General features: G+C 41.1%; 1 protein-coding gene across 3 annotated transcripts in view; it reads left to right on the forward strand.

The window, feature by feature from the left end:
- BMPER (BMP binding endothelial regulator) overlaps positions 1-14,532 on the forward strand; it is a 249,954-nt gene that overhangs the window by 150,049 nt on the left and 85,373 nt on the right. For 2 of the 3 annotated variants that reach the window (XM_008964331.4, XM_024929696.4), the window contains exons 9-11: positions 666-806; positions 3,547-3,651; positions 7,507-7,552. In XM_008964331.4, coding sequence (XP_008962579.3) covers positions 666-806; positions 3,547-3,651; positions 7,507-7,552 — 292 coding nt within the window. The remainder of the gene's footprint in view (positions 1-665; positions 807-3,546; positions 3,652-7,506; positions 7,553-14,532) is intronic. The other variant, XM_034963926.3, reaches the window with a different exon arrangement.

The following is a 14,532-nucleotide window of genomic DNA, read 5'->3' on the forward strand; positions in this document are numbered from 1 at the left end:
CAGAAGAGCACTTTTTTTTGAAATCAAATCATACTTCTTTAACTTACAGATGATATAAACTCTTCACCTTCAGTGGATAAGTGGCCTGGTCAAAGTCACTCCACTACATTAGAGCTCTGGAACCCAGGTCCAGTTTTGAAACTGTTGGTTCAGTCCCTTGGTGAGCACAGAACACACTTGAGGAATCTTGTCCTGAGGTGGTGCCTTTGCTCTTAACTTTTACCCTCTGACCAAAGATACCATGCCTTTACGTTAAGTTCCAAAAGGTGGCATAAAGCCATGGAGGAGACCCAAGAGAGCACTATTAGTGCAGGTTGCAAAGAGGTAGAGGGCAGGAAGAAGGAAACTGGTGGTTCGTGGGGAGCTGGGCGGTCTTGCCACATGCTGGTGGAGTGGGCTTATCAGTCTCTGGAACGTGAAATCATAAATCCTTGGGAGGTAGGGGTTGCGTGCCATAGTTTCCACAGTGCCCTGATATTCTAGTCTAGATACTTAATCAACAAATCACATTTAGAAGTGAATGAAAGATTTATTGCAATAAATTAAAATATGGTACCTTACAGACTTTGACACAGATAGTTATCAGTTATGAAAGGAAGGCCAGGTAGGATGTTTGGTAGAGGCGAAAATCATTTTTAATTTCTATTTTGCCTTTGGGCCCCCAGGACTCTACTGTGGTTTGCAAAAGGAAGTGCTCCCACCCTGGTGGCTGTGACCAAGGCCAGGAGGGCTGTTGTGAAGAGTGCCTCCTACGAGTGCCCCCAGAAGACATCAAAGTATGCAAATTTGGCAACAAGATTTTCCGGGTATGTCATGAGACAAGCACATGGGAACTCCTGTATTACTACGCTGACAATTAAAAAGCTCCAGACACTAGGCAGATTGGGTTATCCCATAATTTCTATATACATATACAAATGTATATGTGTGCATATATTAATAGAATGTATTTATATTACAGTATTATATATACATTTATAGTTAGAATCAAGTGCAGATAGGGGCAGAGAATCAACCGTCTGAAAGATGTTTTTCTTGACTATATTTTTGCTGAAATATGTTAAGCCTGTAAAACCTGCCTGAATACCTAGGAGTACCTCATCTCGTTGGAGATGCTCAATGACATTTGTCAAGGTGATGATCCTTGTCAAGATCCTGATGGATCTATACAGCTTGATGCTTTTAGAAGTTTTTCACAAAGCTACATTTGCAAAGAAAAATTTTCTCATTTGGAAGATATTCAGATAAGGATGTTAATAGTGTATGTAGTTGAGCCAGGTGAGAGAGCTCTGCCCAGCTGAATGGAAAAGGTTGTCTTTTGGCCATCTGTTACCAATCTCAGGTGTATTTTACATTATTCTCTGAGGACCCCAAGTGGGAAACAGTGCAATGGCCATTTAAACTTCAAAATGCAAGGTGGTTGGCTTTGTCCAAAGTACCTCCTATCTAGTCCATTTTCCCTAGGGGTGGAAGGAGTCAAATCACTCTCTACCGAAGCTGTCACCTCATGATACCCTTGAGAATCAAGACCCACATAAACAAGTCAGTTGTGGTAGCTCTGCAGGCATGCTGCACTGAGCCACACTTCCTATCACACTGAAGTAGTTGGAGGGAGAGGTCTTGGTTCTGATGGAATAGTAAGAAGACATGAAGTGTCGCATGGTCTCACTTATAAGTGGGAGCCAAATGATGGGATCACGTGGACATGGGAGAGGAACAACACACACTAGGGCCTGTTGAGGGGTAGGGTGGAGGGAGGGAGAGTATTAGAAAGGATGGCTAATGCATGCTGGGCTTAATAACTAGGTGATGGGTTGATAGGTGGAGTAAACCACTATGGCACATGTTTACCTATGTAACAAACATGCACATCCTGCACATGTACCCCAGAACTAAAAATAAAATAAAATAAATTAAAAAAGAGAAAACAATTGAGGACAAAAAAACACATAAGGTGTCATGCTCAGTGAAGGGGGAGGCATGTGTGTTGTGTTTACACCAGACTTTCAGAGATGCTCATATGTCCTCTTGATATAAAGTCGCCTCCTCCTCTGTCTCCAGAACACCCAGATGAAATAGCCTCACTCTCACTCTCACCATGGTGCTGTGTGCAATGCACTTTTTTTTTTTTTTTTTAGATGGAGTCTTGCTCTGTCGCCCAGGCTGGAGTGCAGTGGTGTGATCTTGGATCACTGCAACCTCCACCTCCCGGGTTCAAGTGATTCTCCTGCCTCAGATTCCTGAGTAGCTGGGATTACAGGTGCATGCCACCATGCCTGGCTAATTTTTGTATTTTTAGTAGAGATGGGATATTGCCATGTTGGTCAGGCTGATCTCGAACTCCCGACCTTGTCATCCACCCTCCTTGGCCTCCCAAAGTGCTGGGATTACAGGCGTGAGCCACCGCGCCCGGCTGCAATACACTTGTAAGTCACCTTGTAAAAACGGTTCCTTTAAATGACTGAGGCTTAAAATAATTCACGGAGACTTGGATTCCTAGAAATGTGTACTCAGAGAACTTGAAACAGTCAAGTGTCCTTTAAGGCAGATTCAGTTAGGTCTTTCTTGAAAGACACTAGAGGGTAGACAGTCCTTAAAATAGCTTCAAAAAGTCAGGAAGGGAAAGAGGCGGGGGAGTCATCAAATATCTCAACTGTTTCTAACAAAAATCTGCTGCTTGGATCTGCAAGCTCAGGAAGGAATCCTTGTTTTGTTTTCAGCCCAACTCTGTTGTCTGTGATCTTTTTTACCCACAAGCAAGGATGCACATCCCTGCCTGTCCTCCAGAGGTACAAGGGCTTTTTGTGGTATTTGGCATTCACAGATTATACCTTTCATGAGTGAAAGAAATTCCTCAAATAGCTCTTTCTGTCTGAGCAAGGATCTAGTCTAGGAAATGTGTCCCAAAATGCTGCCCTGCATTTTAAGAGGAGAGGACTAGATAGGCATGGACAGGGTATCCATGGCACTTGGAGTCTTCTCTCTGAGCTCTGCATTTTCAGTGGCTTGCCCATGAAGTGTCTGTCTGAGCACTGGGAGTCATTTGAATTAGCCTGTCTTTTATGCATGTCCTGTATGGGCCAGAACCATGGCACATCTGGTAATTAACCACCTCTGGACATCTCAATTAACTATTGGTGCTTGGGACAGCTTAAATATTTTAGTCTTATCAAACGGGAAAATTAGATTTCTGTCATTGTATCATGTATGAAAATTCATGCTTAGTTTTCCCCCAGGGTGGAACTAAGTAAACAATGCATGACAACAAGACATAAATATGACTTGGTTAAACACACAATAATTATTTTTATATCCAGGAGGGGGAACACACACACACACACACACATGCTTGCACACAATCTGAAATCTTCACTAATCTTTATCTTAAATCAGTTGGATGTAGACAGACACCTGAGTCATTTAGTCTAATGATGGCATCCCTCACTCAGGGCAAGAAATGCTTTCCTCCATGGAGAGGTTACAGTCTGTTGCCTCAACTCCTGTCAGCCTCCAGCTGCTGACAGGATCCTGTGCCCTCTCTTGTAGGATGGAGAGATGTGGTCCTCTATCAATTGTACCATCTGTGCTTGTGTGAAAGGCAGGACGGAGTGTCGCAATAAGCAGTGCATTCCCATCAGTAGCTGCCCACAGGTATGTTTGGAACACAGATTGACTTTACCTTAGTGTCTTGAGAAATGTCCTGTGTGTGGCACAGTCGCATGCCATCTTCCGAACACAGACTCCAGCTCCCCCAAAGCCTCTACATTCCTGACTAGTCAAATGCCCCTTGCAAAGTTTGCTCATTCTTCTTGCAGATATTTTCCTTGCATGAAAATAGCTCTGCTTTGCTCTTGTCCCAATTCTGATTTCTTATTGACATCTCCCATTCATTCTGTAAAATTTCTCCAACTCCTGCAAGATCTCTTTCTTTGTTTTCTTTTGCCAGGTTTTGTTTAACATCGTAACTGTCTTTTGCCTTTTCCTCTTTTCTCTCCCTTCTCAAATCAGAGCTTTCCTCTTATAGCCATTCAAAGTAATATGTGGTTTGTTTATTAATACTTCCCCAAGGGGTTTCTCCTGCCTCACGGCATCCCCGATTTCTTTGCTGAAGTTTTCTCTCTCTAATCCTGGCCTCCATTGTAGCCCCAAATGGAAATAGCATCCTTATGGAAATATCTCTTTTCAAAAACTCATAGCTCCAGCACACTGAATAAAGCAACCATTATCTTCTAAAGCATGAGGTTCATTGAATTCACCTCAGCAACTTGAAACCTTTTAAAGTTTTATACATTTTGGGAAGATGTCAAACCTATTCAACACCTTCCCGTGAATGAAAAAATATATCCATATATTCAGGACATGTCCTCCCTTCTCTGTTATAGACAGCTTTTAATTTTATTCACATCTGTTATTATTATAAACAAAAGTTGCTGTTTTTACTTGACTGCCAAATGAGGCACAAAAAACAACAGCTGTTGCTATTGCACAACTGAATAAAGAGGAGAGGAAAAAAAGAAAAAAAAAAAAAACCCTAATTAGTCTTGCTTTAAAAAGCCTCAGACATAAAACTGAAAGCCTCCCATAAAAGAAAAACAATGAAGATACAATAAGTAGACTTGAACATGGTCTGCTTATAAATATTCATTGGGAAAAATGGGATCACATCATCATGCCAGTCCTCCGGGAACCCTCGCTGCTAATGAACTCTTGCAGCACATGTTAGTAATAATGGGCTTCCTTATTCTACAAGACAAAAACAAGATGCTGTGCCAACCTGGTGGCTCAAGTAACTAGCCTCAGCAGGCCGCCGTGAAGTTTCCAGCTTCACTTGAATTCTGCCACTTGTAGCTGGATTGATAGTTTTCATTGTGCTCTTGCTGGGGGAGGGGATGATGGGGGGAGGTCAACGTTCTTTATGTCACTGATGTCTCATTAGCCTTTCATCATTGTGGACCACATTTGGGCCAGGGGCATCCATTCCTCCAAGCAGAGGCCTTTCCCTGCCCCACCCACCCCCTCCACGCCTTGTCAAAGCTTGTTGGTGCCCCTGCCAAGGCCCCTGCCTCAGGGGCCACCTTTCTGTTTCTAGGCTTCCTTCCAACCACTCCTCCAGTTCACACTTTCCCTTCTCGGGGGCCAGCAGGAGGTCTTTGGAAGATAACTCAGCTCTATCTACCATGGAAATCTTGTTAAAAACTTACTTCCCCTCCCCTACATTGCCTGGGGAAATTTTGAAAAAAAAAAAAAAAAAAAAAGATACAGAGGAGGAGCTTGTATTCCCTGCTCTGTCTTTCCTGGCTACTGCATATCTCTTTTTCCAGATGTAAATGTTTCTTGTGGAAGAAGGGTTTTATGATTGGATTCCCTGTCAATCCTGCCCCTCCTCCCCCATCCTGCAACTCCCCCAGAGGCAAAGGAGTGCCATTTGTGAGAAGGGCTATGAGGGCTGCAGTGGGGACTGGGTCATTAGGACACTGTCATCTCTCCATCTCTAATACGTACTGAGATTTTGTAGTGACAACACTAATCTCATTTAATGCTAACATCACCCCTCTGAGGTGGGTGGTATTTCTAGACCCTGCTTATGGAAGAGCCTGCAGCATGACCAGAGTCTTAGGGCTAATTGCATATTACACAGGTGCTCTGACTTTACAGCTTGTACCTGATTTATTCCCCCATCTAATTTAGTGATATCATCACTGCCACTTTCATTTTCTGAAGACGAGAGATGGAAGTTTCCACCGAGATGTGGATGTAGGGAATCGTAGTCACATTTGTTTGGAGTCTTGGCTTTAAGGTGGCTCTGCTGCGTTGGGATAAAGCACCTTAATCCTCTTGGGGCCGTCATTCCCTGGGCCTGAGCTGACCTCATTTGGCTTCATCTGCAACTGCTTTCAGTCTTGAGAAACCAAAAGAGACCCCTGTGCCAAATTGCAATTGACAGCAGAGCTCTAGGCAGTGAAAATATGTTGTGATGCCCCCACACTATGGGATGACTGGCTGGGGCTGAGTTTTAAGTCTCACTCAAAGTTGTCAAAGCCTTTAATGTATCATTTAGGCCTAGCTGATGCAAAAACAAATCAGACCTGATTAAAGATCTTCAATAATTAACCAGAATCCTTTAAGTCAATCTGATTTTTTCTTTTTGAGTACTTAAGCCTACTCTTGATGGAAATGACCAGTAGTGAGTGAGTGAATGAGCAGTGTGTGAGCCATGTGGCTTTGACATGAGCCTTGGCAACCTCTCCATGGTCTCTGTTTCCTTAGTTCCCTGTAAACAGGGGATAAGGACAACTGCATGTGGAGGGTTATTGTGAAATTTAAATGATAAAGTATGAGGAATGCATAGCACTCAGTCTAGTGTATAGCAGATAATAAATATTAAATTATCTTCAAGAGAAAGGACTCAACAGGACAAAACTGCAGTGGGAAGAAAATGTCCTTTAGGGTCAGACAAAATTAGGTTTGATTTTTGGTTCTACTACTCTTGTGTTGCATGACCTCAATTTCTTCACCTATAAAAAGGGAAATACTCAGCTCATAAGAAGGTTCTTGTGCATCTTAATAACAGTGATTATAAAATCTCTAATGTTCATTAAATCTTAATAGGTCATAAGTATTAAATGCTTATCACTAAGCCAGTGTTACCACATAAGTAAAATATCGAATAAGATGTTTGTTATATAGCAAGCGCTCCCTAAATGTTAAACTTCTTCTACATTTCTTTTTCTCTGTGATTAACCACTGAGTCAGAGATAAGACAACTGATTTTCTGATATGAGTCCTGAGAATACGTCACCTCCTTTAAATGTCATGCATTAAAAAACTTGAAAGATGTGTAATGTAGGAAATTGCAGTGTATTTCCAGAAAGGTAATGAAGCATTACTCAGTGTTTCAAAATTCTCAGCTTCCTTGGCTTTGAGTGCATAACAGTGATTCAACATGGATAACATACCATTTTCTGAAACAAGAAATCTGACTGAATTTGATCTGTAGCACAGATATTGCCCATATCCATAGTGCTGATGATTCCTGAGCTTGGATTACAGTTTATTGTTTAAGCTTCTCCAACAAGCAAAGACAGAAAGAAGGTCTTGTAGGGATCGATAAGTTGACAGATAATTCTCATTTTTATGTGTGTGCCCTTGGTCTCTAAAGGGCTAGATTTGGATATCAATGAAAAGGTTGAGTCCAGACTGTCTTCATCTTCCTTCCATGTGAGAAAAATCACACTAGTGAGCCCTTTAGGTATTATATTTCTTGGAGGATAAAAACAGGAAAGCTTGCTGAATGACTTTGCCTGGCCTTAGAACCTGATACTTGAAACTTCATTTTCACCATCTTCATCACCATCTGGGCATTGAGTTCAAATACGGCTTGGACTGATTTCATTGGTTTATCTTGTATTAGATTTTAAAAAGATATTTGTCCTCAGGAGACCCTGTTTTTTTTTTTGTTTTTTTTTTTTTTAACATTAACTTTGTATTTGTTTTTCTTCTGATTAGGGCAAAATTCTCAACAGAAAAGGATGCTGTCCTATTTGCACTGAAAGTAAGTTTATTCCTTTGAAAATGTGCTATTAGTATTTGTTTTGCATTTTATAGTGCAACAAGAAAAATAGGGGTGTATGTTTCCCACACATTTTATTTTTGTAGGTATATATAGGATGGGATCATCTCACCTCTCTACAGTCACTTTAAGTCAATTGTAATTCTCCCACAGAAGTACAATGGAGACAAATATAGGTACTTCCATCAGAATTTGTTGCTATGAGAAATTAAGAAGATAAATGGTTTGATTAGGTTTTTAAAAGGACCAGATAACTTAATGTGCATTTTAACTGCTAATAGCATTTGTAGTCATCGCGGTTAAGATAATGCTATCCGGTAAAACCAAACATACAAAGTCTAGGAGGGGCTTTCCTTCTCCCATTATAAAGCCAAACAGCTGCACTTCCTGCTCCCTCACCCCACCCCCACCTCATCACCATGTCACCTGGGTGCATCCAGTCTTGCTGTTGGCAAAGAGAAAACAAGAAGTCATCAGGCTGATGGTTTTGCCATCCTATTATAGTCATGCATCACTTAACAGGATGTGAAATGCCTTCTGAGAAATGCATCCTTAGGTGATTTTGTTGTTGTGTGAATATCATAGAGTGCACTTACACAAACCTAGATGGTATAACCTACTGCACACCTAGCCTATATGGTATAGCCTGTGGCTTCTAGGCTACAAACTTGTATAGCATGTCGCTGTACTGAATACTGTAGGCAATTGTAACACATGGTATTTGTGTATCTAAGTAGAAAAGGTATAGTAAAAATGCAGTATTATATTCCTATGGGACCACAGTCCTATATGTGGTCCATCATTGACCAAAATGTTGTTGTGTGATTCATGACTATTTTTAACTGTATTCTTGAAAGTTCCTTCTAAGCATGGCCTATTCTGAAAACTGTCTGAGGCTGTACTACTGATCATACAGACAGAGCATAGCAATAGCTTCATATCATTCCCACATGTAGACACATGCCTAGATCTATTAGCAAATTGCCATTTTAGTCCTCCTGAAATTCATATGGTTTTGAGATAGCTTCCTGGAGTGTTTTATTGAAAGAGGAGTATTAGTAATGTCACTGTCAAATTAGTTCCCATGTATGATAAGTAGGATTAACAAAGTCATAAAGTCTATCAGTGTGTTTTCTGAGCCAGTTATGTTTAGAGAAGTGGTCTGGAAGACAGTTGAAAGCAGCTTTCACATGGGTACAGGTTTGTTCTTTCCAATTCTCTAAAATAGAGTTGATATTACTAGAATTACTAGACTCTGTTATTTTTTTAATTGATTAGTGCCTTTGGACAATAGATATGCAGGGTCACTATATGTATGTGTGTGTGTGTGTATTTATATAAAACTATTAAATATAATATTTATCTACTATATATGTTGCTATTTTTAGAAGCAGAGAGCTATTAAACAGTTACATATTGGAAAAAATGCTGGTTGAATTAATGAAAATTTAATTATAGATTTAATAAAAAAGGTTTACTTTAAAGATAATGAAGTACATAAAATAACTCAAAGGAGGCCAATGAAGTACGACTTAGTAGAGAATAATGCAGGAAGACAAATTAGCTATGATTACCAGTTGATTTAAAAACACGTGTACAATCTAATACATTTAATCATCCTCCCAGAAACCCTGAGGAAACTTTGTTTATGGATGGTTCAGAGGCTGCCTTCCAGTTAATTCCCTTCTGGATGAGCAGAATAGAGTCTACACTGATGAAGTTTTCCTCTGTATCCATGTCAATGGAGATGTTTGCATTTCCTCATAAAGTGTCTTCCAGTTGAAGCAGAGACAGACCTCATAGGAATGCCTCTTATTTTCCAGTTAACTCTTTCAGTTTGCATGAGCACAGACTCATTACATCTGCCAATCACATTGTTGTCAGGCAGGATCACTGCTTACCAGCTTCATAAAAACATATGACCAGCCAGGCGCAGTGCCTTATGCCTGTAATCGGGAGGCCGAGGAGGGCAGATCACTTGAGGGCAGGAGTTTGAGACCAGCCTGACCAACAAGGTGAAACCCCATCTCTACTAAAAATACAAAAATTAGCTGGGTGTGGTGGTGTGCGCCTGAAATCCCAGCTACTTGGGAGGCTGAGGCACAAGAATAGCTTGAACTTGGGAGGCAGAGGTTGCAGTGAACCAAGATCATGCCACTGCACTCCAGCCTAGACAACAGAGCAAGACTCTGTCAAAAAAAAAAAAAAATTACCAATCTTGTAAGAAACAGTCTAAATCTTGAATTATCTGACTTTATTTTGCAAGGATCAAATAGGTGATTATTGAGATAGTTGAGAGAAATCTACATTATATTATTAGTTTATTCATTATGAGCTGGACTTTCCATATCTAGAAAACTGGTGACATCGTAAAGAAAAAGAAAAGAATACAAATGGAAGGAAAGGTATTATAAAATAGAAGCAAGCTTTAAACTGGTTATATTAAGTACCATATTGTGTTAACCATGTGAATGAGCTCATGCCTTCTATCACTGAGAGAGGCAATTGGCAAGGGAGAAAGCCACCCAGCTGGAGGGGCACCGGGAGGACAGTGACTCTGCACCTGCGCGGAGCAGGTCAGTCAGTGCTGGAAGGGCCCAGGCATGTGGTTCTCTGTCCAAGTCTCAATTATATCATCAGATGGCTATTTCTCAATTTCCTTTGGTGTTCTTTCCATCTGTTTACTCTCTCCTGCTCTCCAGCAGTTCTTCCATCATTGCTGTAAAATGCATTCTATTTGGCAAGGCTTATTTGTTCAGATTGAGTTAAGAGATGGGATGACTTCCAATTTTTAAGCAATGCCCAGTTTTTCTTAACACATTCAGGTAGATTTATTCTGATGTCCTTTAGCTGTGGCTTTGAGACCTCCTACTTTGAAATTTCTTTGTCATTATATTCAGGATTCAGAACAAACCTTTGGGCACATTTTTTCCTCCTTTGTAAATTATGAAAGCTCTCTTAATATACAGATTTCTAGAGTAGAGAAAGCAAGGATGAAACTACAAAAAAGTCTAGTGTTTTCTAAAGCCAGAAAAACAACTAATTTATATCTTATTAAAACACATACACTCTCTCCCTCTCTCTCGGACACACACACACATACACACTCTCTCTCTCTCTCTCTCTCTCTCTCTCTCCCCGCCCCCCCCCCCCATGATGTTACTGCGGAGTTTTCAACCTCAGTCTTACTGAGAGTTTGGCCAGATCATTCTGTTGTGGGGCTGTCCTGTGCATTGCAAGATCTTTAGCAGCATCCCTGGCCTCTAACCACTAAATGCCAGTAGCATCCCCTGCAAGGTTGTGACAATCAAAAATATCTCCAGATATTGCCAAATGTCCCCTGGGGAGCACAATTACCCCTCATTGGGTGCCACAGGCATTCCAAATAGAGGAAACAGCATGGGTGAATGCAGACATGAGCACCTGTGATACTAGTAGCAATAACTGACCCTTGGCACCTGTGGATTAGATGCAGTAGGAGAGTAAAGTGAGACTGGAAGCCTCTGAGTTTAATTGAATATGTTTCTGTATTTTAATTCTCTAACCCTGCAAAAAATTATGAAGGCGTAATTATATCTTGAATGATTAAAAAAAGTTGCTATCTTTGCTTTTGTTGCTAGGAAGCTAAAAATAAATTTGTACTCCACCTCTAAAAGCATGCAGGTTTTGAGTAATAAGCTTACTCCTGACTTCATCATATATGTCCACTCTTACGTGTTTTCAGCTATTTACTTTTTAGGTCTGTAAGCTACTTCCAGCCCTTCTCTGAAAGGAGGCAAGAATACCTCCATGCACACATACATGCATACGTCAATTAAATGGATTGATTACAGAGCTTCACATACTCTCCAATTTATTTTGGTTACCTGTGGTAGTTAAATAAGTGTTGCATTATTTCCAGCAGTAGTGGCATTACATTGTCTGTTTCTAAAATCCCACAGAATTTCTCCCTTATTGCCTGGGTTAGTCTTAATCTTGGTAGTGTTTGGGGGCTGTCTCAGATCTCTGAAAGGAGTAACGAAGAGGAAACTTGAAGTGCATCTATAGAACATTCTTATGGGCCTCTCCTTACAACAGTCAGCAGTAATGGTAATTTACAATTTCGTAGGTAAGAAATAATAGAGGAGGCACAACGCCGTTGTCCTCCCCACAGTAGGACAGTTTTTGTAGGGTTGGCCTGAAGGAGCAATGATGATTCTCTCAAAATAGGAGAACAAAAGTCCTCTTAAAATCAGACCTGAGGGAAGTATGAAAAGCATTGCTGTCTTTTCATAACATGGAACAGCCTCTCTTTCTCCCTTTCCAACTGAAAAGAATTAGATTTGATTTTGATGATTTATTTAAAACAAAATATTTGAAGTGGGCTACACAAACTTCATAAAGCTTTCTTGCAAATGCTGTTTCTTGCCAAAGTGTGAGACTCTAGCCTTAAGCCAATCTGGACTTGCCTCGGCTGGGCACACATGAGCACAGGGGAGGTGCCAGGGAGGCCACTTGCCTGTTTTGTGTGTAGCATTTTGTTTATGCAAAATGTTGTTTTACTGTGTGTTGGCAAATAGTAGGTGGAATCTTGACCTAACCACCCAACAGAGACCTGAATCAGATAAATTCTTTGCTGGCAGGATATCTGTTTTCTAACATGGAAATAATACATAGGGTCAAAGTTGTCACTAATAAGAAAGGTGCATGTGAGATGTGTATAGAGAAAGAAAGGGAGAGAGGGATGGAGGGAGGGGCAGAGAGAGAGAGAGACTGAGATTGACAGACTGAGTATATGAGAAAATTAATCTCTCAGCCATCCACAAAAGCAGAGACAAAGGCAGCCCAGACGTGCATGCCCAGTCCCTGGTGGTTTATTAAGCTGTACCTGTAGCTACATCAGACCTAACCATCAGAATCCCAGCTTAAAATACAAGTTCACGATTACATAACACTGAGGCTGATTGAATATGCCAAGCACAGATGTGCATTTAATTGAAATAACCTCAACTACATGTCCCAGAAGTAACAGGAAATATCAAATTTCAGCAGCTCATGGTGAGAGGAGGCTCACAGTTGCCAGGTGACTTTTTAAACCCCCCAGGGTTGGTTTCCAGCTGCATGCAGGCTGCATTGGTGTGCCTGCTCTCCTAGGAGCCCTGCCTGCTGCCTACACCCACCACAGCCACTCGTTCTGGCACATCTGATGTAAGCCCTCTGGGATGCGTACAGGTAGCTCCAATTAACAGAGTGGCTGTAGGAGGGGGAGACTATAATAACAATTTCATTTATTTCCCTAGAAAAAAAACCATAATGAAACAGCAACCTAGGGGCCCATTTTATGAGAAATCTCCACTGACAGAGGTTCTGCAAATTAGTGATTCTGTGTTTGAGCAAGGTTTCTGGCCTCCGGGGCTGTAAGCAACTCCAGGTCCCTTAACACCAAGAGTCTGTCCTTAACTCAGGAAAGCAAGGAAATTCGAAACCAGAGCTCAAGATGCTTGTAGAATAAGAATTTGTGGTGTTGACTTTAGCCCTGCCAAGGAGGTGTTAAGCTAAGTGGCCACTGAAGTTTCTGCTCCAACATCTGGAGTCGGGCTTGACACTGTTCCTCAGGCCCAAACAGCAGACAGGGGTGGCAAATAAAACCCACTGTACCACACATGGTGGCTGGGAGATCCCACATCGGTAGAAGCCACGCTGGAAGGGGCATGAGGAAATCAGTCTGTTTTCTGTTTTATATGCTGTTCTGCTCTAAGGGATACTGTTACTTTAATTTTTCTTGCTGTAAATTAGTACAGAGTTGAAGGAGACTGAAGTTATTAGGAATCACCTTTTCTCTACCACCTATTGTCAATTCCCACAGGGTGTTAGTACTCAGTAAGTCCTTGATAAGTGATTATTTGATGAATTAACAATCACCACCGTCATCATCCACAGATAACAATAATAGCAATAATAACAACAGTAGTACCCAGCAGCAGCAGCAGCAGCTAATATTTATTTGGCATCTGCCGTCTCTAAACACTATCTTGGGCAGTCTCATTTGGTTTCATTTGATTATCACAGCCGTCTTGTGGTCAAATAGTGCTGTTAGCTCCATTTTACAGTTGAGGGAACTGAGGCTTAGAGGTTAAGAAGGACGCTCAAGATAGTTGTGGAGCCTGAATTCCAACCAGGTAGCTGGCCCGAAAGCTTGGTCTGGAATTACTTCCCTTAGCTTCCTTGTCATTTTGTACAGTTTGATAACCAGTTGAAGTTAAGAAGGGGAAGAGAAGGTCTGGAGGGCTTTACAACTTGTAAGCATTGGAGACTGGCGAAGGACCTTAAGAGGAATTTCCAATTAACAGTGTTGTCCCTCCAACCACACCTGGGTGGAAATGGAGACTCAAGTCCCCAGACTTTCTTCTACTGTGGCATCTCCGTCTTTCTGCTCAAGTACAGAGAAGTGGTGGTTGGTATGCTCTGAGCTCACTGACAAATCAAACTGGCTTGGTTTTCCATTTCGTTTGTTTTCCATGTCTACTAGTTTTTCCAGCTTTTTTTTCTCGTGGTAATTCAAGTTACTGGGGTCAAGTGAAGATCTCCCCAAATTTTCTTTTTAAGTACACATAGTTTTGAACTTGAAATAACTCTGTATATAATTTCCACCAGGAATGGGTAAGAGCAGAGTTGCCCTGCCTTTGGAGCTCATCACCATTTTAGCATCAGGAAATTTGTAAGTGAAGGGACCTTAATATGAGGTTACACCTCTCACTTCACAGGTGAGGAAACTGAGACTCACAGCAGTACTAACTGAAAGAGCTGGGATGAGGACTTGCATATTTTTAAAAATCTCCTAATCCAGTATTCATTCTACAGGCCTCCCTGGATTTTTGCTTGGGAAAGCTATTTTTAATATAGGTGTAGCATTATGACATAGTTCAATTAAAAGCTAGTTTCTTGCTTAATTTCAAAAGAATGCATTTTATATAGAAAAAGAT

The sequence above is a fragment of the Pan paniscus genome, chromosome 6 (assembly GCF_029289425.2).
Source record: "Pan paniscus chromosome 6, NHGRI_mPanPan1-v2.0_pri, whole genome shotgun sequence".
NCBI lineage: Eukaryota > Metazoa > Chordata > Mammalia > Primates > Hominidae > Pan > Pan paniscus.